The 26,491-nt window shown below is 43.0% G+C and overlaps 2 protein-coding genes across 2 annotated transcripts in view; one reads left to right on the plus strand and one right to left on the minus strand.

The window, feature by feature from the left end:
• Positions 1-26,491, plus strand: part of LOC125771996 (uncharacterized) — a 439,681-nt gene that overhangs the window by 251,863 nt on the left and 161,327 nt on the right. The gene's annotated exons all lie outside the window — the stretch shown is intronic.
• LOC125771935 (polycomb group protein Psc) lies at positions 554-26,140 on the minus strand. The gene is made up of 5 exons (XM_049443130.1): positions 25,824-26,140; positions 24,472-24,562; positions 7,442-7,642; positions 5,283-5,496; positions 554-5,154 (listed from the first exon to the last, which is right to left on the minus strand). The coding sequence occupies exons 1-5, from the start codon at positions 25,960-25,962 to the stop codon at positions 1,000-1,002; spliced, it is 4,800 nt and encodes a 1,599-aa protein (XP_049299087.1). The 5' UTR covers positions 25,963-26,140; the 3' UTR covers positions 554-999.

Below are 26,491 nucleotides of genomic sequence, written 5' to 3' on the forward strand. Positions count from 1 at the left end.
TGATTATCTGTTTGTAGTTGGAGGTGCATATGCAATTCCTCGGTTGTTGTAAAATTATCTTTACAACACACTAAACACTCATGCATACACAGGTTTGCAAAAGGGATAAAATTTACGGAGCACAAAACAGAAACGGTACACAGTAACAGTTCCATAAGCTTGATAAAGATAGCATATGATCGATAACACTAGGCAAATGTGTCGCGTAAACAAGAGAAAGGGTTTACACTCACGTTAAACATCAAGCAATATTATTATGGTTATCGACTTGTTGTCGAAAGGAAAGAGGTTACTCATTCGAAAGGCAATAATATTGGTGATTCAGTGTGTTCAGTGTACTCACATCCTAAAGCAGTGCTACTATTTACAAACTGAAAATAAAAACTAGTCTGCTTTCCATACTCCAAAACAAGTTGATCCATCGGCCTTTTACGCCATAATACATTTCAATCATAATCGCAATGCAAAAGCGTTCACAATAGGGTTTTGCGACAGGTAGGTAGGTGGGGTGTGTAATTTCGTTTTTTTGTTTTGTTTTGTTTTGTGTGACAGTTGTAATAACTCTAGGAGCAACTGTAAACTAATAAACATTCACTGTATAACATTTAACAACGACAACTATACTATTACATTTAGCTTATTTCTAACTTCTTCTACTACACATACTCACACACTGGAATTTGACATTTCTCATTATCATCTCTTCTTAACTTCTCTCTTTGCTTCTCCTCTCAGTGCAAACATTGTCAGCTTCTTCTACTAATCAGTTTTTGTGTTTGTTTCATTAGTTTTCAGTCTCAATATATCGATTATTCCTTTGCAAAGGCTTGGTTGCAAGTATATGCCCTTTAGAAGTGTTTTTTTTCTATCTATGGCTGTAAAGGCTTGTTCTTTAGACCGCAAGAAAGTGAAAGGAAATGTAAGACCGTTCATCCAAATGCCATTTCCTGTCACTTTCTAGCACTGTTAACAAACACTCTACAGCTCGATCAGCATTACTCAGGAAGAGTTGCGTGATGCTGGATTGGGACCACCTCCACCGAAGCCCCTACTAGAGGGACCTCCTCCACCGTTGGGTCCTGATCCATTGTTACCATTCGCGTTGTTGCCTCGTCCGTTAGATACCGTGCTGCCTGCCGGAATAGCAGTAACGGTAAGCGTATTCTGAGACACAGCATTACGAGCCGTATTCATCGGTGATGCCGTGATTGTTACCGAATCCGACCCATTGGGCATATGCATATGCGAACCGGTGTTGAGTTGTGGATACTGGTGCAGATTGTAGGGGTACATAGAGCTTAAGAGACCATTTAACTGACGGGCAATCATATGATTATTAAACATCTGAGATAGAGCAGCCTGCTGTGGGGAAGTGTAGGTCAGTGATGCACGGGACGATGGTGCTGAAGATGTTACCGGGCCCTGCGGATGCAGGGTGATAAAGTCGGAGGGGCTGCTAATGAGCTTCGATCCACTACCGCTTGCAGATGATGGAGAAGAAAATATCGAGGACTTTACCGGTAGCAGCGAAGTTGAATTGTTTGTTGGGACAATCTTACGCCGGGGGACAGTGCCTGACGTGAGTGTAGTAGACGCACCAACCGGTGGTTTCTTCGACGGTGTACCACCGGATGCACCGATTGCTGCGAACATTGGGCCCATACTTGCCATCGACGGTAGATGGGAGGGAGGTGTTTTAGACTTGGACTGTTGGTAACCACCAACAGCTGTCGGCGATCGTTGGATCGGTGGCGACATAGCCATCCGCCCGTTGGCGAACGTTTGCTGCGAAGGTTTCGGTGCGATCGGAACGATCGATTTGGCCTGTGAAGCTGGTGGAGGCATCATTCGGGATGTACCAGAAGGTGAAACGGAGGAGCTGGATGACTTTGGAGTGGTGGGTACCGTGCCAAGACTGACACCTTTCGGTATTAAATCCACCTCACGATAGTTGTTCAACTTCAGCAAACCGTTCTCATGAACAGTAGCATTAGGATGCTTGAGTTTGTTGGCAGCCGTAACCGGATAGGTAGACACTTTGGGGGTACTTGGTCGAGACGCAGGTGGCAAAGTGGAAGTCTTCGACTGAGACGATTTAGCACCAGTCTTACCATCGGATGAGGTTTGCTTTTCAATAATGTCGTAGATCTTGCGCTGCATCGTTTCTAGCGGAGTGCTGGTGTTCGAGGATGCAGAAGAAGGCAAAGTCTTTGCTGGGACGACACTGTTGGCTACACTGTACGCGGGATTGATGGTTGGTATCGATTTGCGTGCTACCTGCGGTACAGTTGTAGCGGGCAAAGTACCCGAAACACCAACCTTAGACGGGGGCGTTCGACGATCCGACTTGGGTCCGGCATTGGGATGAAGTGGAAGTTTCACCTCGGTAACCGGAACATCGGGCAGTGCCCGGATCTCGATGAAGTTATTCTTCAGCTGCTTGTTCACATTCTTGATGCGTGCCGCATCGTCCTCTTCCGTAGCTAATGTCACCGATAATCCGTCCGGTATGCCCGAGGGGAACTTATCCAACGGGTTCGGCGGGTTAGGCAGCATCGGCTGTTTCTCCGGTGGCTGGAGCTTCTTTTCCTCCGCATCGGGACTGAGCGCTGATGCAGGCCGTTTATTGGTGGTTGAAATCGTAATGGAAGGAACCGGCTGTTCCTTTGGCTGTGGTGGAGATGGTGATGACGCAGGTATGGTTATAGTAGCCGATGGTGGTGACGTACTACCACCATTAGCCTTGCGGTCATTCAGCATGTTCTGCAGATGACTGTTGTACGCGAGTGGATTAGCGTACTTGAACTGCTTCGGGGAGAAATTAAGATTGGGATTGTACTGTGGGGAGTCGGGTGAGTAGCTGGGCGAATTGGATGAGTACGATGGGATCGGTGTTCGGGAACCGGCAGCGGCTGCCTTACTGTTTAACAGTGCATAATTCAAGTAGTTTAGTGGTCGTCCCTTTGCACCACCCTGCTGCCCTGTAGAACCAGCGCTGGATGAAGTACTAGAAGTCTTCGTCGAAGCTGGGACGGAGAGCGTGGTAGTCGTCTTGGGTGCGACCTTATTCGGGATCGCAAAACTAGTTGTGTCCGACACTCTAGCTGGAATGGTCGGCTGTTCTACCGATGTCGGAGGTCCATAGACCTTGACGTTTTTCTTCAGATCCTCTGGACGTAGTTTGCTGATTTCCGTATCACGCGGCATAGAAGCAGTTTGTGGCACAGGAGGAGGTAGAATGTTGATCGTTGGATTGCTTTGGGCACGCTTCAGCTCCAATGGTTTTTGAATCTTGCTTGCTCCGGTAGCGACATTGTGAGTGGTCGCATTGGAGGGAACAGCACTAGCGCCATTACTGAGCTGTTGAGGAGCAGCATTCGTACCACCGCCAAGTGTTGAAGTCGGTAGCTTGGTTGGAGTTGTCGGCTTCCGTACAGGCGCTTGTGGTGCTAATGGTGCTGATGACGGCGGCTTCGTCGCTGTCGGCTTCACCGGTGTGCTTGACGGTCTCGTAGGCGATGTTAATGGTTTCTGAGGAATCGGTGCTGGCAGTACCTGCTGCGAAGGCTTCACCGCGGGAATGTTGTTTGCCGATACGATCGGCGGCGGTGGAGGTGGAGTCTTGAATACGAATGGTCGCGGAGAATCCCGCTTGGATGGGGGCGTCGTTTGCGATTCCGATTTAACTGGGCCAGATAGCAAGGGTGGCGACAGCTGGCGAGATGAAGTAACCGATGCAGGAACCACCACCGGTGGAACTTTTGGCTTGAGGAAAATCGGTGGTACGATATGTTCCGAGGGTGACCGAATGTTTTCCGCTACCGTTTTCTCGACGATTGCCTTCATTTCATCGTCAGACAGCTTCGGCTTCTTGGAGCCGGATCGTGTTGCACCACCAGCCGTATCCTTTGCTTTTCGTTTCACTTGCGTAGTGCTTCCATTGGATGTTGTTGTCGTGTTAGTTGCCGATGCTGTACTCGCGGCAGTAGGGGAAACACTGGACGTTGGAGATTTCTTTAACGAGGATACATTTTCCACTTGCGAGGGTGAAGTGCTATTTTTCGTGGGTGAAGATTGTTCCGTCTTGATCGGTGTCAGTTCAAACGAGTTCAGGAACTGTGATTTTTCATCCTCGAATTTGCGCTTCGGTGGCGGTGGTGTTGGTGGAGATAGCGGCAACGGTGGCGGTGATGGTGTCATGCTCTTATCTGTTTTTCTTGGCATGCCAAACTTCAAGGTCGATGTAGCCATGTCTGGGCTACGTTGATCGATCTTCAACACAATCGGATGATGATGTTTGCTGTCCTCTGGGCTGCTGCCATTGCTGCTGCTGCTACTACTACTGCCACTCTTCGGAGACTTTATCTTCAACTTGCGGTACGATGAAGACGAACCCGAACCATTCTTGGAAGAATGCAATCGCTTCGAATCTCGCTCCGACTCCTGCAGCCCCTGCATAATGGCCGAACTCAACTCAACCTTATAAGGTACGACCGCCAGCTGCTGATGCTGCTTCTTGGCACTCTTGCTCTCGCGCTTGCTGCTCATCAATCCCATGTCCTTGATCTTCTCGATCTTAATCTTGAGCTCGCGTGAGTTTTCTTCCATCTGTTGCAGCGTTGCTAGCGCATCCGTACGTTTGCGCTTAGTTTTCTCGGATTTGTGTGACTTTGTACCTTCGACGGAGGCACTGGGGGATGAATAGGTATTGCCCACCGATTCATCCGATTGAGGACTCTGCAGAAAACTCACGTACTTATTTTTATTCAGTTCAATTTTTAGCTTGATCGATTCATTCTTCCGTGCCGGAGTGGGAGTTGCCGGTGCTTCAGCAGTTGATGGAGCTGTTTGCGCTGCCGGATTCGTCATTGGCTTAGGCAACTCTTCCACAGTTTTGGCAGAATGTTCCGAACGGCGATGATGATTGTCACTGGTACAGCTGCTGCTAGAACTGTTGTCACTCTCGTTCGCCGTCACCTCCGATACTAACTGCTCGAGATGCACATTCTCCTTATCGTCCTCGTCATCTACAGCCGTAGTCCGTTGCTTGCCAGCGCTGACAAGACTGGGCGAACGACGCAACGGTACCTCCGGCAATTCGACCGGATTCGATTCTGTCGTACGAATACGATAATAATACTTCATGGGAGCGTCCTGCGTAGAACAAAGAACAATAACAAACCCAAAAAGGGAAAAAAAGGAAACGATTGAGACACAGTCGTAAGCGTGCTGATGGGGAATGAAAACGGAAAATAAAAATCGAAAAGGAACAACAAACTTACCCTCTTCCAGGTGTAAATGTAAGCCACGTCCATCAGCGTGTAGTAGTCGGGAAGGATGATCGTCTTCACCTTGTACATAATCTCCACGCAAAACTGCCGCTCCGAGATGCCGTACTTATAGATGATAAACTTCTTGAGCAGCCCGATCGAAAAGATGGCCGGACAGAGTAGATATTTTGCCTTCAGCAGCTCCTCATTGTCCTCTGCTAGCTCTCTGTCAGAAAAAAGAAAAACGAATCCATGTGTTTGATGAATAAATCCTTCCACTCGGTTAGATATTCTTAATATAATTGTTGTCGAATTTGTGGACAATTTACTCTCATCTTGCGATACCTTCTTCTTCCCTATCTGTATCTTTCCTTTGCTCAAACGATATTTGTACGGCTATTGCCGTATATAGTCGGAACCAGTCAGATGCTATTTCTAATTTCCTTCTCCTCCATCAACCCCATGCATAAGACCAGTCGTCGTAGGAGGAAACTGACGATATAAATTATCGTCGGCAATAATTTTCGCGTTTTCCAGACATTCCACACTACCCGGCGAAAATGCTCCAGCATCTCTGGATGGAAAGATGTCTGGAGGGCTCTCCTTTAAGCAACCAAACCCCGTGGACAGTTTCGCACGTACACTCTCCTCCATATTCCGATCGTTTCTTGTTGTCTTTCCCTTTCAGATCGTTCCCCTGCCCACTCACACACGACTCGTCTAAGTGTGTATAGCGTGGTGGTGCTGGGTGAGAAAATTTTCGGTAAATGTTCATTCCGGAAGGTTTATCTTCGGGTTGGGGTTCTTCGGTTGTCTTCATCGTTTTCGAAGGCATGTAGACCGTGCAGTGGAAGAACGAACCGGTGGCGGTGGCTAATAGTTATTGTCGATCCGGAATAGCTGGCTAGTGGGATAGTCTCCTTTTGCATCCGGTGTGCGCCCTCCTCCTCCTGTTCTCGAAAGACCAGGAGTGATTCATTGGTATTTACCGAACGTGAAGAGGAAACTCAAATTAAGGAAAATACCGTGTTGAAGACACGTCCACGTCTAGGGTCCGGGTCTATACTCGCTCGCTTCAGATCGTAGAGGACGGCTACTACAAAGAACAACATTACCATCAAACCGTGTGAACCATTCCATCTTAAGCAACGCAAGGAAGGCTAACAAGAATCTACCAACAATCGAGAAAGGAGAATCCGGAACCGAAACGAAGGGAACACACTGTGTCTGATTGCGAGGCGTCCTTACAGCACGGGTCGACAGTTCGAATCCTGCTCTAAAATATCGATTCGATCGTACACCACCCAGTCTCCGTTTGAAGGATTGTATTGGGATGCGAATAAAAATACGCTACACTTCTAGAAAAAAAATTGTCCAGTACGGGGAGTGTTGGAAATGATGGAAACCCTCTGTGTATCCGTTGCTGATCACAGCTCAATTGCGATGTAATCAAAATAATCAAACAACGGACGGCGTCCTACGGCCAGCTCCTTCTTTTCGGTTATATTTTTATCAATTTTTCGTAGAATTTCTTGTCGCTTGCTTGGCAAAACGGTTACCATCAGGAGAGACAATTGCTCATGAATTATTCGATTTCTTTATCGCTTCTTAGAGGGAAGGATATGAAATGTGCCTGAGGATGAATTAAATACACAATTATACGACCGAAAGTGAGATGAGATAAGCTTGTCCGGGGGCAAAAACATGAAAAAAATAATATCCATTTCATTTCCCTCAAAATAGGTGATCAGTAATTCGAAAAATTATACTTTTTGTGGTTAGAAAAAAATCCCCTAAAATATTATAAATCTATCCATATATATTCTTCACGATACACGTAGAAGAATCACAACACAAGCTTTCGTAACAGTGAAAATGAAATTAACTCCACAAGGATACGTATGCGTCTTCCAACGATTTTCCCCCTTCGGGGTAATGGCACGAAGCAGAAACCGTGACATTACCCGTAGATGGCAGCAAACCCTACCTCTTCTGTCGCACACAAACACAAAAATTAATGAGATGAAAATTGATTCTCAAGCTGTTTTGACGTTCGTTGCCTCATTTTCTTTTCGCTTTGAAGGAAAAGCGCATATCGACGGTTCCAGAAAATGGATGGAAAATCATTAAAGCTAGGTAGAGAGAAAAAGATACCGAGACTCAGTACTTACTTTTCCGCGTACTCCAGCGATAGTGAGATCTTCTCGTTCGGGCTAAAGATGAGATACTCGGTGTCCTCACCCCGTTGCTCCGGTGTTGCAATGGCGGCCATTTCCGGGTGCACCCGGTAGAAGGCACGCCGCCGGCGCAGCTCATTTTCGTACAGTCCCGGCACCAGCTTGTACACGATCGCCTGCAGCGTTGCATCCGGTCTGGAAGGAAAGAAAGATGCACGGGAATGAGAAACTGCTCTAGCCCAAAATGGTAACCGCGGTAAGTACTAGAGGAGATGTACGGGTCAGAGGGGTCATTTTCAATCTCAGCGCACCCATTTCTTCAAGAGGCGGTAGTGATGACGCGATGCGGTTGACACACGGATGAAGATGATGATGATTCGTCGTCTTTTGCTTGGTAGCGCTCTAATAAGAAAAGTGGTGGCTGCATTCCTCACCAACACCTTTTTTTTCTCCCCCATTTTCCGAGGGATGTGAGTGCATCGAAATGGAACGGAAACGGATTTATACAACGGTCGCCCGAAAAAAAATTTCCCTGGCGTTGAACGACAACGGTACCCAAACCAAAGAGAGATAAATGAGACAAACGTTTGCCACCGTATACACCTCGGGACGGGAGGTGTTCTGTTCGTCACTATTTCGTCGTCGTCGGAGGCGAGATTCGGAAGGAACGAAATTAAGAAGTTTTTCCAACCCATTTTACCAACCACCTAACACAGCCTTATTGCCCCCCTTCTGAAGGGAAAGAACGAAAAAAGAGAGAGAGAGAGGACAATTTGACCAAAATCTGACATCCAACATCAGACGTAGAAGTTGCCAGAAGCATCAGAGAGAACAGAACAGAGTCACCGTGTGGTAACGCTGTGTAAGCCTTTACCGCCACAAGCAAACAGGAAAAGAAAAGAAAGACATATACACACACACACAAAAAGCACACTCGGCAAAGATTGGAGCCAAAAACCCAAGGAAACTAATTACAGTAGTGGAATAATGAGACTGTGGGGAGCACTAAAAACCATCGTAACCGTCAACAGCTCTTCTTCTTTCTCTTCTCGGGTGCACCGAAAGTGTTGCATCGGTTTTTGGATGAGTTTTAGTCTTCTTTCAATCCCTTTTCACCGTTAATTTTGCGAGTCTCTCTGATTGTAGCCAGAAGGAAAGGTACCTCAGGATATACAAGGCGAGAACATGGCAAGAGGCGCACGGGACGTATCCCAGGGTTTTGTCTTTGCCCTGTGCACCCGAAAATTGCACCACATTAAAACAGACCTCATAAAACATGGGTTTCATGTCCCTGCAGCGGCTAACTTTTTGACAAATTAAATATCACCCTTCGACTGCAGAAGATACTCTGCCAGGAGTTGACTTTCTTTTCTGGGGAGGCCGTTTTTTTGGTAAAGATGGGTAAGCGTAACTTCAAAGAATTCGTTTTTTTATTTGCAAAAGCTTTAAGTTGAAAAGTTGATCATTTGCATGGGTTTGTGTGTAGTTTTTGGGGAAATCATGGAAAGCTACTTGTGCAATAAGATAAGCACAAAATTAGTTTCAGAAATGACTGCTTCATTCAGTTTAACTGTCCAATTATGAATATCTTTAATAGTGCAGGTAATGCTTTTCCTTTCTAATTCAAACTTTTTTCGGTATATGAATAAGAAAAAAATATTGCTAACGAGCAATTTACACTACCAACGAGGAACCACCCGACCGTACGGCATATTTGGAATGATTAGATCCTACCAACGTATGAGTCGCATCCCCGCCATTCGTAGAAGAGTCGAATGTTCAATTAAAAATTTATCCACGTAACGGCCAAAACGCAATCATACGCATCCGCATACACGTCAGATGGAACTCATCCATCATCGAACTTCCTCAACAAACACCAGAACAACCACAACATAAGAGGGGTGGGTGCACACGTCAGACAGAAGGATGAGAATGAGATGCCCACATATATGTACGTCATGACTTTTTACGCCTTTTAACAAACGAACGAAAACTCGGAATGGATTTCCATCATTGTCGTTAGAAATTGGAACGAACAGTGAAGCTGTGGAAGAAATTTATCTCTATTGCCCGTTAGGCCAATCTTTAAGAGCTCCGCAAGGTTTTATCATCCATTTCGCTGCACGGAAGAATAAATTGTCCTTTTTCCAACCTGACATCGATAAGTTGCATCGACCTGCAGCACCGCGCGTTACAAACCAAGTTGATGACCTCGCGGATTTGTGGAAATTCCAAACAGAAAACACGGTGAATGTGTCTTTCCGTTTGGCTATTCCGGATCGGCGATTTATTCTCGGCGATGGATGAGTTCCATCCGCTGACACACACGTTGATGACATTGACTCAACAAAAGGCTGTGGCCCCCGTAGGCGAAACAGGCGCACATACACCATTGCGCGAAGAGGGACCAATATCCCAAGAGACACCTTGAGGGCTGGAGGTGGGCTACCCATATCTGTCCACCAGGATGGATCAGCCAACAATACCCACACATTGTTTCGATGTTTCCCATTTGTTTTCCTCTCCACTGTTTTCAGTTGTTTTTTTTTTAATTTTCCATTTTCTCGATAAGGACACCCTACTGACATGAAACTCCACAACGTTAACCAGCCCCACGTGAATCGACGATTCCATGCCTCAACGGAAGGTCACATCCAATTATGATCGTGTTCCACCACGTACACACACACACACAAGCAAAAAACCGGTCCAGTAGTTTTTTTTGTGTGTGTGCTGACTGTTAAACCTTTTCTCTGGGGCCAGAGTACCAGAAGCGAATGCTACAGTTGGTAAAAAAAAAATAACCAGTCACAACTCACACCCGACGGTGGTAACTGAGATGTGTTCGTTCCGTTCCGGTGGAATTTATGGTGTGCACACAAGAACCGACCAAAGTCGCGACCAACGTCCCCCAGTGAAATGGTCGGATTCATCTCTTGCCCGACACACAGACACAACCGGGACACACAGTGATAACAACAAAGACACTCACGAAACCGATGTCACCATGGTGCTGGAAAAAAGGGAGTACAAGACGAGTCTCGTCCAATAAAGGAGATGCATTACTTCAACCCCTTCACGATGCTCTTTGCCAGTCTGTGTCACCTCACCGATGATCGCGTCCTGGTGGTGATAAAACTCCCGATTTCTTTTCACCACACCCGATCCAAAGACTCCGAATGCAGGGAAGTTCCAAGCCCAGAAGGAAAAACTTTCCCAACCAAACCATATACACCGCGAGTCTGGTACGCGAACTAACATTTTTCTCTCTCTTATCCTTGTGTGCTACTGGATGGCGTTTTTACCACTTACCTAGCATAACTCCGTTGGGAATGGTTCTTTTTAAAATGTTAATTATAAAAAAACGATCTTTTCCTCACATCCCTGAAACTGCAGAGACTTTCCCCGAAAGACAAAGAGACGGAGGAAGCTTTTCTTTTATCACCGAATTTGTCCCATCCGGTGGAAAATATTAATCTAAAGTAGGAGAGAATACTATACAACGAACTAACCGAGGACTACCTATTCAGCCAAAGGTAGTAGACGGAAGACTAAGTCCTGCTGCCACTCTTCGTGACATAATGCGATGTGTCTCGCGACAATTAGCGACAAAAGGAGGGAAAAATGAGATTTAAAGAGCCAAAGGAAACCAAAAAAAAAACATTTACAACAATACAGAATGATGGATCGCGGTATAAAGAAGCGTCTGGACTAGCGAATAGTACCCCAACGCACGGTGGCACACAGAGCGGACATTGGTTTTAATTTAGGAAACAATAGTTTTGATATTTTAATATAATTTTCCTGAAATAAAGCTCAACTTTTAAGCCCAATTTATTATTAAATTAAAGTATTAAAGAATAATTTCAAAGCTGTCAAAATTGAAATTCCAAATTTTGTTGTTGTATTGGTTTGAAGAACCAAAGTTATACTTTATTCTGTGGAAAGGATTTCAGACGTACCAATTGAAATTAATAAGCATATTTAATAATTTAGATTTTTTTTCTTTTAAATGTAAACAGAAATGATAACGGTTGTCAAGTAATTGGAAAAACTTGATAAAAAAGTAAAGACTAATGACTTTAGTTGCTGATCTCGAAATCCTTGAAGTCGTGGAACGTAAGCCCAATATAGTGAATTAGTAAAGGGAGATTCAGAAAACTGGATTCCCATACCTTGTTATCGAAGAGGCGTGAGGGAGAAGAAGAATTATACAGAGCAGTTCAGTTAGATAGAGATAGATAGATAGTTTTAGTTTTAGAGAGTTAGAAAACGTGTGAATATAAATATCATATTCATAAGATCAGTTGAGTGTTTTTTAAAAATTATAATCAACTTTAACTTTAGTGTATTATGTCCTCTCAAAGTATATTTGTAGTAGAAATGTAAAAGATGTTTATCCCAAATATTAACAAAAGTTGGAAGGTATATCCATAAAAAAATCAAATGTCCACATTTTCGAATTGCGCTATCCCACAGTTCAACGAGGTTTTATTGTCACATCCAGTTTTCTTCTCCGTGTTTCAAAATCACATGGTTATACTATTTTTTCCCTGTTATTGTTTTATGAAATGTTTAAACTCATCGCCCCAACCCATCGTGAGCTTTGGGTCCATCACATCGCCGTCATGTTCACCGCTTAAAGCTCGTTGCAAATTTGCATAGAAATGAGTGCCACCCGTTTTAAAAGCATAACAATACCAAAGGTAAATAGTTTATATTTTGCTTCCTAATGAACGTTAATGCGATGGTGCGCGACTTTAGAGAGAAAGATGCTTTCGTACATCGTACATGCGCATTTTTGGGTATTTTTAAGTCACTTTCACGCTTTAAAACAAAAAATATTCAAGTCAAGCTTTGGATCTTTAATTAATTCGCACAAAAATCCATCACTAAATGAGGACAGCGAATGTAATAAAAATGCTTCAACAGAACGGGTCATAAATTCCGATCGAAGATGGATGCATTGCAAAAATGCAACTCTATAAACCATCGTATGGATGCAATTGCATAGCAAGGTACCTGTTTGGGATGGCAAATTCATCAACGTTTCACCTTTTATGATGTACCATAAGACACGAATTCTTCCCATGCACTCGCCACTTCTTAAACTTGAAACCAATGTTGACCAGCGTATCTGCAGGCGAACCTTCTTCTTTTTTTTAACGCCCGGAATTTCGGACACACGAATTATAATGAGCGGCATGGATTGTGGATTGAGCTTTTTATAGCACAGCACAGAGTTGAGAAGCGCATTTAGATGATTTCAAATAATTAGCATTGATGGAATAAGCAAAAAAAAAAAAACAGTGATACTAAAAAAAAACATTTTATAGCACACATCAGCCCAAAAACCTTGAAGAAAGGAATTTTAAATTCATTTACAACCCGGTCGGGATGATCGACTACAAGAAATCATGATGATCTTCATGAGCCACAGCATATGTGCAGATGTGTTAAACAGGAAAGAAATAAAAACACGAAAACATCTCACAATAAATTATCTCCTGTTGAGCAAAATATGACCTTTTATAGAGTTGAACTGCAAAACATGTTCAACGGTCAAAAACGTTGTATTATGGCACTGTGTTGGCAGGTTGTGTGAGTGCCGCTGTTGCAAAAATAGATTTTTAGAAGATAGAATTTTGAACTTACAGAACTAGATCTCTCTAGAGAGCACGACAACCTGGGTGACCAGGGATGGAAATAATATCCAAACATATGGAGAGTCAACCTCATCTCGGGTCGCTTGACCCACACACGCGTTTCGAATGTTCGAACCTTCCGCCGGCTAACCTTACCACCAACAGCGTTCCATTGGCCACATCATCATCATCCTCGTCGTCGTCGTCGTCGTCGTTGGCCGTCGTCGCCAGTAGTTGGATTTTATTGATTTTTTTTGTCTACAGCTTCAGCACCGTTTGGCCACCACAGCCACCACACCAAAGTGCGCCACGAGCAAAACCGTTTGCGGCCCATCCTTTTCAGCAAAGAGAATAGCAACTAAGGGTTAGTTTGTAGTAGTTGGTAGAGCAAAGGGAATGAATTCACTGTTAGTTGCCTGGAGTTCTCCATGCAGCAGCAGCCAGTTTAACCATAAAATGCAATTGTGCATTGCTCCATTTCTTTCACTCTTTATCTCACTTTCTCTCTCTCTCTCTCTTTCTCCCTTTGGAACAGTCAAACATACATACCGAAAATAGTTGTTGGTGAGGAAGGAAAGGGGAATCTGCTGACTGCTGAGGTGGGTAGGTGAAAGATTGAGAATCGCCATCGAGGCCACCAAGAGGGAAGAGGCGAGGGTCCGGAGGGTTTGGGAGCATAACACACACAACTCCAAAATAAACCATTAAACAACAACAAAAAATACACACACACAGGAAGCAACTCCGGATTGTGCTCCGGCGATTCGTTTTTGCAGCAAAACCGTGTTTTATGCGAGTGGCAAGGATTGTTGTTTTTTTTGCTGTTGTTGTTTCCGTTCCTGTTGTTTCGTTGTATTCCAGAGAGGGGGGATGATTTTTTTTATTTCTTTCCGTTTTTTATTTTTTGCTATATTGTTCTGTCCATCTCCATTTCCTTCCCCCCGAAAAGCAGAATATGCTCCCGGAATCCCGAACGATCCAACCGGCTCTCCACCACCCACCGAGGAGGCAAAGCCGATGTGGAGATCTGGATTTTCGATTTCATTCCAAGAGTCCTGCGAATGTGAATGGATTGCGAGGCGAGGGAAGTGAAGGAAGCGTAAGGAAGAAGGGTAAGAGGATTGGGCGTGAAACACACAGAACGCTGAAGAGATGAAGGTAATCCGGAACATCGAATGGGAGGGTGGGGGGTGATTGAGGGGGAGACGAGGTCTGGAAGAAGGGTCGAGAGAATCGGAATCGTATTGCGGGCGCAATTGAAACATGATTATGCTCTCTCTGGACTCTGGGACGCTGCTTTTCCCAGTGCGCTCTTGTGCCATTACTGATACTGATGGCTATTACCGCCCATCCCTGCTTCACCGATTCTGCACCTTTACACACCCCCTCGCGGAAGGCCGTGTTCCCTTTTTTGTACGATGCCGCGCACCGGTGACGATTGGGTTCGGTATTTTCGATGTTATTTTTTCCACCCAAAAAGTTTTGCTGTATATGTGTGTGTGTGTGTGTGTGTATGTGTTTGTGTCCGGCCGCATCCGATCCGGATGGATGTGCGATTTCCGATGCGATTAAAGTGCAAGTGGAACAAAACCGATGTTCCAAGGAGGGTTGGGTTGGGGCGAGTAGTGGGAGCTTTCAATGAAAGAACACACCGGATAAAGCGGACAAACTGAGCCTCCGGGCGGTACCCGAACACGGTCGAAAGTGGATCTGCCTGCTGCAAGTCCTGGAGTCTATTGGCAGGACTCGCTCAACCAATCAGCTCTTCTTCATCCTCCCCAACCCAACCCTCCCCCAAAACAGCACGTTATTCCGAAACACTCGGGCTGATGGATTTAAAGGATGAGAATCAGTATTTTTTCCCCCAAATTCCTTTTTTTCTGTTTTAAATATAATCTTGTGTTTTGAGTTTTGGTTTCCCTTTAGGTAGGAGAAAAAAATTCATACAAACAAGAAAATTAAAAGAAACAAAAATAAAACAAGTACCAAATAACCAACACACAAAAAAAACCTGGAATCACTCCACACCAGAATGTCGAAAGCGCAACAAGGCAAATTTATAAAAACAACGCAAAAATAGACAACGAAACAAGAGAAACAAAAACACGATACACGCGCATACAGTGCAAAAAAACAGGACAAAACAAAACATTGCTCAATGTGTTTTTTTTTGTTTGTTTGTTACCCAGTGTACTATTTATATTCATCATAACAGGGAATATTTCAGCAGGATATTAATAATTGAAGAAGCTGCGTACGAACGCCACATGACTGTTTCATTATGATTACGTGTGATTTTTTTTCTTCACGCAATTTTTGTTACTTTTACTCTGTACCACCATGCGTGGAAAAACTGCCTTTCGATTAAAAAGGAACAAAATGGGTGGAGTGGTGTTTTTTTTTTACATTAAACTTACCAACCCCAATAACTGACTAAAGCTAGCTGTCAAAAATGAACCACTTGCAATCAATTGATGCATTTTTTTGGCTGTTTTCGCTATTTGCCTTCATCTCTACGTGCGTCAAAGATGAAACAGACACACACACACACACCCGGTACACAGGAAATAAAAACCAAATTCATCCCATTTGATGAACGTTTGCTGTGTGCAAAGCTCCTACCTCTTTCGGGCGGAATCTGCTGAAGGATCATGATTAATGCATGATTGAATGAGTTGTCAAGCTTTCGGTTGTTGTTTTGGTTTCTTCTTCTATTTTGTTTTTCCTAGACCAAACGCAACCCCAAACCCAGCCGAGAGAGCCGAGTGTGTATGTGATCCAGGAAAGGAAATGGAAATGTATTTCGATAGATTTGTTTCTTGTACCGCTTTTTCCGTACTACTATAAAGCCTTCCACAACAAGGAGCGGCATATGGGTAAAAGGATGAAAAAATATTTGAATTCAATTTTCAAACACGGTATAGCTTTGCATTAAGGGCAAAATTGAGAAAAAGAGAGTAAAAGAGTAAAAAGCAAAAAAAAACATATTTGTCACATTTTCAACTGTAGAATAGGGTATCTGGCACTATATGGGACTTGCTTATTGAGTTCATGACAAGAAACACTGGAAAGTGAACAGAGAGGCTATAAGAGGGACCAGAGACCTGCGACCCTTTCTTATCGAGTGAAATATGTTTTATGTTCCTTCCATAAAGACGCCTTTACACCCTTTAGGATTAAGTTTAGCTGTAAGAAAGTGAGCAAAAGGGTCTGTTCCTATACGTTGTTTCTTCAACGGTTTATTACTGTAGAGATCACAGTTCATTGCGGGTCAGTTAATTATTATAATCCATCTTTGGCAGTTACATTTTTGTCACCACATAATTCACAGTTATCTACAATTAAATTCTTTAATGTCTACGACATTAATACACATAAAAACAGTCTCAATGACAGAAGCTAAACTAAATGAAACATTTAATAATAAAACCATTCAAAGCAAACAAGTAAATTTAATTTATATAAAATTAAATAACAATTAAATTCAGATAGAATTTTAAAAAAGCAAAATTGGGAACGCTTTAAGTAGATAGTATAAACAGAGTTATGAAAACGAATTACTAATAAATTATAGCAATAATGAATTATAGCAATGAACTCTTGTGATAGGTGAACAGAAATTTAAAGCCTAAGCAAATTACATAAACATTTACACAAAAAAGCAAAAACATTCCACAAATTTTACTCTTCTCATCGATCAGTCAATTTCCGACATACGGAAGAATACTTCCTCATTCGTGCTTTAACGGCTCACCATTAAATTAACAAATGTTCTTCCTACGCAAAAACGATCTTTTCTCTTCGCACGCAACAAACCGCGTTCAGCTGGCGTACGACGACGATGTGTACCAGCCGCGAAGAAGGTATGTGAGAGAACACTTCCTCGAGACAGGAAAGAGACGAAAAAACACCTTAGATGATCGTGCGATCGTGTAATGATTTAAATAAGAGCAAACGAATAAGCGAATGATCGAACAGCGGGTGCGGCGTTTTGTGTTAAAAAGCCCTGTAAGTATTTATACGATAAATATTAAGTGCGTTTATGTGTGTGCAGGGTTTTCACTACTAACACACACTCAAAAAACACTCACCACGAAACGGAAAAGGTCCGTTACGAGCGCGACTTTTGTCGCGTTTTCTTCTTGCTTCAAGCTGAACGGTTCTCTTCTTACGCCCTTTGCGCGGTTTAAGACAAACATGTTTTCTTTCGCTTTTGTTTTGTTAATAGTTTCTATATCTTTCCCTACGCTTCTTTCCGGACAGCAGAATTACCGGCAGCAGCAGCTACCGAATAAATGCATGTGGTCGGCTACACCGCCCTGCTGTCGATGTGAACGATCATCTACCATCATTGTGCTGGGAAATTGAATCATCAACAGGGAGTCCAAAATTAAAGAACACTTCACATGACAATTGGTTAGTTGATTTCAATAAAATTACTACAGAAATTCATTCTCGTCAAATGTTCGCTTTAACACACATACACACATGGACATATTTAACAGGGAAATAAATACAACACACATACAGCAATAAATTTTCCCATCTCGGGATGTCCCAGCAGTACCGGTACAAAATATTTGTTCAGGATTTCACTCCGTTTAGGGAAAGAAAAAGCCTCTTTTCCTTTTTTTTCTATATATTTTTCATCCCATCACTATTTACTTCCCTTCCGTGTGTCACGCAACAAGCCCCCCGCCCTTCCGGAATATGCCCTTCGTGGGCATTATGTATAGAGAATAATACCAATGATAATGATGGAACGTGCACACACACACACGTACAAATGTACACAAGCATTCACGAGGCGATGTTTAAGTTCTAGACACGTGATTGAAGGGAATGTTTTCTCTTTCTCATATCCCCCTCTCTCTCTCTCTTGCTCTGTACCTTTTTATGTACGAAATAAAGGTAGTATATTTTTGCAATTTATTTGCTTCATGATGATATGCCCGTAAAACCAGCAGAAGATTTGGTTCGCGTAAGCCACCCCTCTCAGCTATCTCGCCCCAGCCATCACCATCCCAGCACCAACAATGTGCAATCACCCTAGCAACCAAGGATTCCACCCCTTGTGGAAGGTATTAACCAGATGGAGGAATCCTGTTTTTGACAGTTTCTGCCGTTTGCTGAGAGGCTCTCGGGGTTTTTTTTTCCTCGAAAGATTCCACAGTACGGCTTTCGCCTGACTTACCGTTGTAACCGTTCCCCAACTTCCCTCGTCCTTCCCCCTTCCCTAGAGAGGTCCATCAGCAATATAATATACCATGCACTTTGGAGGACGTAAAGAAGGACTAACAAAACGGCCGTCTTTTCGGGGTGGTGGACGTTAGTGTGACGCACGCCGCAGTGGTAGGAAATAGGGAAAAAGCGCAGGTCAACCATATTCCACCCTGTGTGAGTGGTTAGTAGTGTGGGGTTTTATGCCCTGCGACCACCTAGTGTTGTTTGTGGTGAAACACACTCGAAAAATATGAAACGAAAAATGACGACCCCCACCGAACTAATGCTCCTCTCGATGTTTAGGTTTTTGTGTATGTATGTCTATGTCCATCCATTGTACTTGTTATTCTGTTGTAAGAATATTGGAATAGAGGAGAGAAGAAAAAACAACAGCCACAGTAGACGCCCAGGTTCACTGATATTCCGTGCGAGAAAACAGGAAATGCGCATACGAACAAAAGGGATCCATTTTTTTTTTTGGCAAAAAGCACACAAAAAAAACAAAAAAACACATTACCCCACACGGTGCACACGTAGGAAATAGTAGGATTTATGCTGCTTTCGAGAATTTAAACGTTGCGAGTCTCCAATTCTTCCGTAATGCGAGTTACGCCGGTCAACCAAAAACCAGAGTTTGGAGAACAGGAACCAAAAGGAAGGAATAAAACCTCTTCTCAGTTTTCTGGACAGAGCTATAGCACCACTATATATCCTTGGGACTCCTCAGTTAACTCAAAGATGTCGTGAGAGTTAAGCCCCTTTGGATAGCCATGTGCCACGTGAATGTCTTAGGCGCCTTTCGTTCTTTCCAGCATCTCCTAGACGTACTAATTCTACATTCGACTACGGAGGATTAGATAAACTGTACGTCCTGATGGCTTGCAATTCTCCATCAGAAGAAGCATAGAGGAACTTACTGCCCCTACAGAACACAACTATCACGCGCACTCTCATCCGGTGGGCACTTCTGTGAACTCCCTTCAACGAACGACGCGAATAGGAGTAAACAAACGAACGGTTACATAGAAACATACCACACACGTACATCCAGAGAGCCACAACACAATCAAGAGAATGCAAGAAATGAAAGAAATTGAAATATTTCGACGGAAGCAAACAAAAAAAAAATTCCATCCAAATCCTTCCTTCCTTCCTTACGTTCAAGGCAGCCCTATGTTCACGGGGAAGAGAACCAAAAATTGGGCTCGTAAAGGATGATGAAGTATTGAAATGTAAGAAAAATTGTTTCCCCTTTTCGTAGCCGTATCGTGCTACGAAATCTTTCTTCCTTTATTGGCCATACCTTAAGGGTTAGTAAGCCCAACAGGAAAAGAACAGACCACGGAATGAAAGAATAAAAACTAACACACAAAAAAAACTCCTATCCGTAGCAGAAACTCGGTTGAGTTTGCGGATTATTTTACCCAAATTCCTTTTTCCACAGCCTAACCGAAAAAAAATTCGGTGCAAAATGTTAAAATCCTTGAGACTTAATGCCCTGCCGGGGATATAAGGTTGACTCTTAACGCCAGTATAACTATGCGGTGGATACGTTTTTTTTTCTTTATCATTTTATTATTTTAGCAAAATAAAAAAGCATCAGAAAAACCTAACCGAAAAATTATTTTGCACCGGTATTATTATGGTACAATATTTAAAGATTAATTCCAAAGCTCTCCCCCAAAAAAAGGAACAACTTTCAATTGCATTTTAACGCGAGGTTAATAACTGTGATGGTTAAGTGTTCTAACGCCAACTAACGCCTCGAGGGTATAATCTGATTTTTTGGTCAATTTTAAAATGACCTCAGTTATGAAGTCGTTTTCTCTTGGTCTTTGGCTTATATAGTATATTTGATCATTTTCAACTTTCGTTCACCGACAACTGGATAGGCTGAATCATGGATGAAGGGGAATGGGCTCACTTGGGATTCTATATTGAGACTTGTCGTGTGTAAGGCTACTCACCACTACCACTAATCTACCTGTACCAAGAACGGTAGAATAGTCTTACTTAAAACATTAATTACTGGTCCGGCGGTTCTAGTGTTAATCAGATGTCCAATTATCCGTGAAGTCCGGAAATGACAGTTCTAGTGTTTTAGATTCAGATTCATGGATCATGATTCTGGATCTTTACTTAAGATGTTCATTAGCCTTTATTTTCTTAGAAACTCTGATGAGACGTCAATACTGCGAGTTTAAGAAATAACTGGAGATCTTTAGACATTCTATGATTCTTGAGGATCAAATCTTACCCTCTTGAGGATCTTCGATATTTAAATCTTGAGGATTATGGATATTTAAATCTTAAGGATCTTACGGATCTCATTATTTATTCGGCTGTTCTTTGAAATTATTACAAAAAATTTATTAATAAAAGTAAACAATTGCTTTGTATGTAAGCATAAATAAATATTTTAACTTTCCTTCTACAAATAAAATGTTATGCTCATACATAAGTTAAGGACTGACTGGATCTGTGAAAACTGACTAGCCCGAATAATAAAAGTTCTACTACGTCATCTACTCTATCTATTATTCGTGTTGTTCGCTTATCCTGACAGGATCAAGTCACCATGAAAACGGATAAAAAGAGTATCAAAATTTATAAACAGAAAAGCACTTAATATAATTTCTACATTTAAAAATAGGCAATAATAAATAACTTAAGCGTCCAAAAAAATACTTATTTTCTCACAGCAATTTTAAAAACATGCAATAATAAATAAGCTAAGCGTTCAACAACAAACAAAAAAAGCATAAAACAAATTAATTTAAACTCCCAACAAGCAATACATTGTAAATGTAACAGCAAAAAAAACAGAGAATCGAAAATATTTGCCGCATTAACACAAACAGGCAACGAAACCGAAACAAACCCATGCTCTGCTTTTGCCTTTAAACCAGACACCCCAAAAATGTATTCGTTCCCTTGACCAAACAAAATCTCCCAAAAAACAACCAACGGCCTCCCCCCATCATTTCCACTTGAAAAATCTTCCACCGGCAAATCCCCCCCGTTTTTGCCCTGGTTTACCACGGGCAGCACAAGGTTGGTGCAATACCGAAATGAAAATGAATTGTTCCGCACAACTGGAAAAACTCAAGTGCCAGCAACAGCAGCAACAACAGCAGAAACGATGAGAGCAGAGTCTTGTGCAGTGGTGTTATTAATTGCTGCATGCTTTACCATCGTTGCATGTATTTTGGCTGTCTGGAAAGAGACTCCTGCTGCTGTTGTATCATTCCTTTTTTTGTAATTTAGAAAAGTTTAGAAATTTACGACACTAGTGTCAGTTAATCATAGCAACTTTTGTACTTTTTCCACTATTTTTGCACTCGAAAAAGGAATGTAAAAATTTTGCAATTGCAAACTGAACACTTTTTCGATCAAAACAAAAGAAACTTTTTCTGTACATTTTATATTGTATTGTACATTTCAGACCCAAAAAAAATGTCTGCATTCCCTTTGCAATCACAATGCACCCGGGAAGGTGAATCGTAGAGGTGAAAGCTATATTCGGCAACAGTTTGCATCGTCGTATCGTGCACATACATATTTGTGTATGCACTCGCTTACAAAATAACCTTATTGATTACTGTCCACAGTCTGTATACCCGGATACAGAAAAGGTGTCATAATTAAGCGCCCACCCAACAATAGGACGCAATGGGTGAAAGGAAGAAGCGCAGAAAGCCTCAAGGGCAAAAGGGCTCATCATCATCATCATCATCAGGATGACATTCGCGCACAATGCATCGATCCTTCCCTCCCATATTGATGGTGGTGGATCGGTGGGGGAGAAACCTTGCTTGGGAATGCTTTGACGGGTTTCCTCATGACAGGCGGCAGTCGTCAATGTCGACGAAAACCCGACCCACACCCACCATGGTAGAATCGATGAAATGTTTGGCGACCGTGTATCGCTTGTATTGGGGGAGAATGTATGGAAATTATGATTCGGTATTTTTGTCCATGTTGCTCGTTTTCAACATCATCTGCTCCATTATTAATTCTTAATTAAGTGCTTAACTCTCACTCGCCCGGGCCAGATTTTGTGACCATTGTACCGAGCGGCGCACAGTGGGTTTAGAAGGACAAAATATAAAATTGTAAAAGAAAAAAAAAGATTTATATTTTACTTCTTAATAAAAGACAAGAAAATAAAAAATTATACTTTACATACATAAGTCACATTACAATTAGCAGTAATGTAATATAACAAAGAAAAATACAATTATTAATATCCAAAACGACTTAATATATCTCACAGTGTACAATCCCTGATTGGTAATGAACAAACAAATGCAACAAATGGGAAAACCCGGAAAAATTGTTACCAGTTTGGCTCAATTATGGTTCACAATTGTGTATGTGTGTATGTGTGTGGGCTTTAAATTTAAATCGTATCGTGAAATTGTATTATTGTTTAATTCAATTGCCATTCACCAAACATGAGCTGGTTAGGATACGGTTTGGGGTTTGGAAGTGAAATGTATCATAAAAAGAAAAATAAGGATGAGGTGCGTGTATTATTTTTTTTTTACAAATATTTGTCCCCCATTATGTGATAAGAATATTTTCAAATTTATGAATCTATCCATTGCGAATTATAACATTCCGATGCTAAGGGCTGCACAATCTGGCGTTGATCGATTTATTTAATGTACTGCTGTCCTTTTTAAAAACTTTTCACACTTGACGGTCGCACTGGGTAGAGGATTTTAAACCAAGCAACTAACACGAACGTCTTCATACGTAACGTCACAGAAAGACGTCCCAATTGAGGGTCCCAGCTAGAGGGACGCCACATGTGCCGCACACATAAGCGGTCGCCATAAAACGCAGCCTTCGACACGGATCGTAAAGCCCACCCCATCCCTATACCCATCCCCTTCCGGACTCCACACAAAAACGGGCGTAAAGTCATAAAAACTGTTCAAGAAACTGAGAGCAAAGAGTCGACAAAAATGTCACACGTTCCATGAGGCGCGTGAAAAGCAACAACACACCCAACGTGTTTCGAAGGACGGAGGAGACGTGAATTTTGGCGGGAGGAAAGGCAAGTGTGAAAGAGAGTGGAGAAGTGTTTTCCCTTTGATGTCTACTGTCTGCCATCTTGGAGGCGCACAACTACGATGTTCGAAGATTGGGACGATTGGGAGGGAAAAACAACAGGATGGCGGGAAATTGTCCCTAAGGATCTTGTCAGCAGTTTTCCGAGTGTTGGAAATAAAGAAGAAGGAAAAGAAGAATCCGGAAAAAAGGAACAACACAACGAAACAACGAATGGATGGATGGAAGAAAAAGATGAGACAGCTGTAAAATCTTCCCGAAAGGTACAGGAGCCTCCGGACGCACACAACAAGAACAAGAGAGCTGCATTCCGAGGTTTGTTTGTTTCGATCGCTTCGCTTGTTACACGGCTCGTGCACGATAAACCCAAATATATAGGATTTTTGTTTAAAGTTATGCGCTTTTCTATGGTGCCGATAATACAGACAGTTTGAAGGTGACGAAAATAGCGTCAAAAGGATGATGTTTCGAACCGTAAAAATGAGTCTGCATTTAAAGGAAAACGCGTAGGTACGCATCACAAGAGAGGAAGAGCTAGCTTAAAACAGCATGTTCAAACACATCTGACAGCTAATGAGTCACCATGGTAACACAACAGCTGTCACTGGGAAATAATGCACTGCCAACAGTAAACACAACAGAACGGAACACACAGAATGAAAATCTATTTTTTTCTTTAATTACGATTGAAGCTTGGAATCCTTTGCTTCAATTCTCATTAATACCCAAATAAGCTAATATGAATTAGAATTAAATTAAACCACGCAAAATAACAATTGATTGACACTGATTATGCACGCTTGCTCTAATCAGCATCTAGTCACCAGTGTCATCATCATCATCATCATTTTCATCATTGTCATTATGCTTTCGCAACCGAAATGAAATGTTCAAATTTAATCAACGCGAAATGCGTACGTGCCTCTCGACGGTCGTCGCCGTTGTCATTTTAAGGCTAATAATAAAAGCGGCATTTTGGACCGATTGGTTTGGCGGGAACATTAGAGATTTTGAGCAAACGGGTGAAAAAACAAATGAAAACTCTGCCGTTTTGTTGTACGTTTGTATACTCACTTGATATTGGGCTTCGCTTTGTTGATCATCATTTCGCACTGTGGGCAGTACTGTTCCGTGCGCAAATGTTTCATAATGCAGCTGTGGCAAACTGTTCCAGATGGGAAGAGAATAGAACAGAACGAAAGAAAGAAATAAACATTTGATTAGTGAGGGCCGGTAATCGAAAAGGAAAAATGCTACAACAACAACAAAAAACACCGTAATGATGGTACGACGCTTGTAAACATTAATAACGCGAGTTTATTTTGCTAGTTGCCGTTCTGCACGCAACTAGACACACACATACACACGATATATGCGCATTCTTTCGAGACTGGGTTTGGCATTTTGCAATATTGTTCCACGACGCGTATGCTGCTGGGTTTAATTCTACGTCATCATAATTAGAACCCCCTTTAAAAACTCACACTACGACACACCTATGTCTGCAGGTTGCGGGTAGATGTGGTGTGGGAAGAAGCGAGTATCATCATAATACTTATTATCATCATCATCATCATTCGCTAGCCAGCTGTCATTCGAAAAATGTGTCATCTAGTAGATAAATACCGGTCGAAACGAAGCAGGTGGTGTCATTGTTTGACTATGATAGAGCGCCTACTAAGCCCAGGGAACGAAGCCGGTTGGGTTTTGACGTTTTGGACGCTGTGCGCTGCCGAAGCACCAGCAACCAATCAAGTACGCGAGGATTCGCACAACACATCTCACTAGTGCTAATGATAGTGGCGTACGCTATGAAATGAATAGTGTGTTTTAGTTTTGTGGTCACCCCTGGCGCAGTGCTGTTTTACTCCTTCCGCGATCCTTCACTGTTTTTCAATTCACAAACCTTCCGCTTCAGACCGTGTGTGGGTATTCCTCTTTTTTTTTTTGTTAGTGAGCATCCCGGTTCTTCTTTGTTACGACTTGGTGTTGGGGGTGTGTGGGCGAGATGTGATGTGGATTGAGCATACTCTAAGCGTAATATGTTTCCGGTTTCTGCTGATCCATCTCCTACATGTTTCACCCTTAGCTGTGGTTTTTGTGATATGCACGTCGACCAAATCTGCTGCTTCGATGTTGCTCATCGGTATTGTAAACAAACGCGCTCAACTGTCAACTGTGTGCCGCTGACAGTTGCCGGTTTGTACGTGAAAGCACGGTGTGCGAAACGCGCCTACTTTGTCCGTGTTGGTGTGTTACGCACGAAAAGATTGCGATATTAGGTCCGCGGGCACGCGCGCGCATGTGTGTGTGCCGCGCGTGTTTGTTTATTACTCGCGCGCAAATCAAATCTCGCTCAAGCGTATCTAATTGGGAAGGTTTGGAAACGCAACAAAAATAACAACATTGACATCCGATTTACTTACAGGAATGCAAACACTCGACGATCGTGGTTGCATCGATCAGATAGCCCTTGCAAAGGTTGCACGTGATGCAGGGATAGACGGAACCGAGCGTAACCCGGCTCGGTCGATACGGTGACAGCGGCCCAGCACTGCCAAACATTGCCGCTGTTGCACCCGTAACGTCATCGTTCGGTGCCACCGTCGTCAATGACGGCGTCGTCGTCGTCGTCGTGGAGATGCTGATTGCCGTTGTTGCTACTGATGGCGTTGTAACGGTGGTGGTAGTGTCACCCACCGTTGACGGGGGTGACACGGACACCTTCAGCCGGGTCCCCTCGCTGGCCATTTCCGTACTTGCGGACAGTGCGTCGCCCGACAGGACGTCACTGTTTGGCGGCAGAAGTACCATTTGATGCGGGGTGCGAGTATTGGTTGAAGAGGTTTTAAACAGGAAGGAGGGGGTGAAAGGTAAATCCTCGCCACACACACACACGCGCGAGTGTTACGAGGGGGAGGGATGATATTGCTTTTTAATCCTTTCGAGATTGACAACGCGCTTCGATGGTCGCCTGTAGCACCAGCAGCATGTTGACAGTAAAGAAGTGGAGGCGTTGTGCCTCTTTTCCGTTTTATTCCGAAACTCGACTCGGGTTTCACTTGAATGTAGAGTGGTAGAGATTTCCCTACAT

The sequence above is a fragment of the Anopheles funestus genome, chromosome 3RL (genome assembly GCF_943734845.2).
Source record: "Anopheles funestus chromosome 3RL, idAnoFuneDA-416_04, whole genome shotgun sequence".
NCBI lineage: Eukaryota > Metazoa > Arthropoda > Insecta > Diptera > Culicidae > Anopheles > Anopheles funestus.

Bases quoted from the DNA above. Each gene is read 5' to 3' on its own strand.
- LOC125771935 (XM_049443130.1), bottom strand. From the start codon at position 25,962: ATGTTTGGCAGTGCTGGGCCGCTGTCACCGTATCGACCGAGCCGGGTT. The intron at 7,643-24,471 runs GTGAGTATACAA...CTTTCCTTCCAG, and splicing joins AAAGCGAAGCCCAATATCAA to ACCGGATGCAACGCTGCAGG. The intron at 5,497-7,441 runs GTAAGTACTGAG...TTTTTCTGACAG, and splicing joins TCGCTGGAGTACGCGGAAAA to AGAGCTAGCAGAGGACAATG.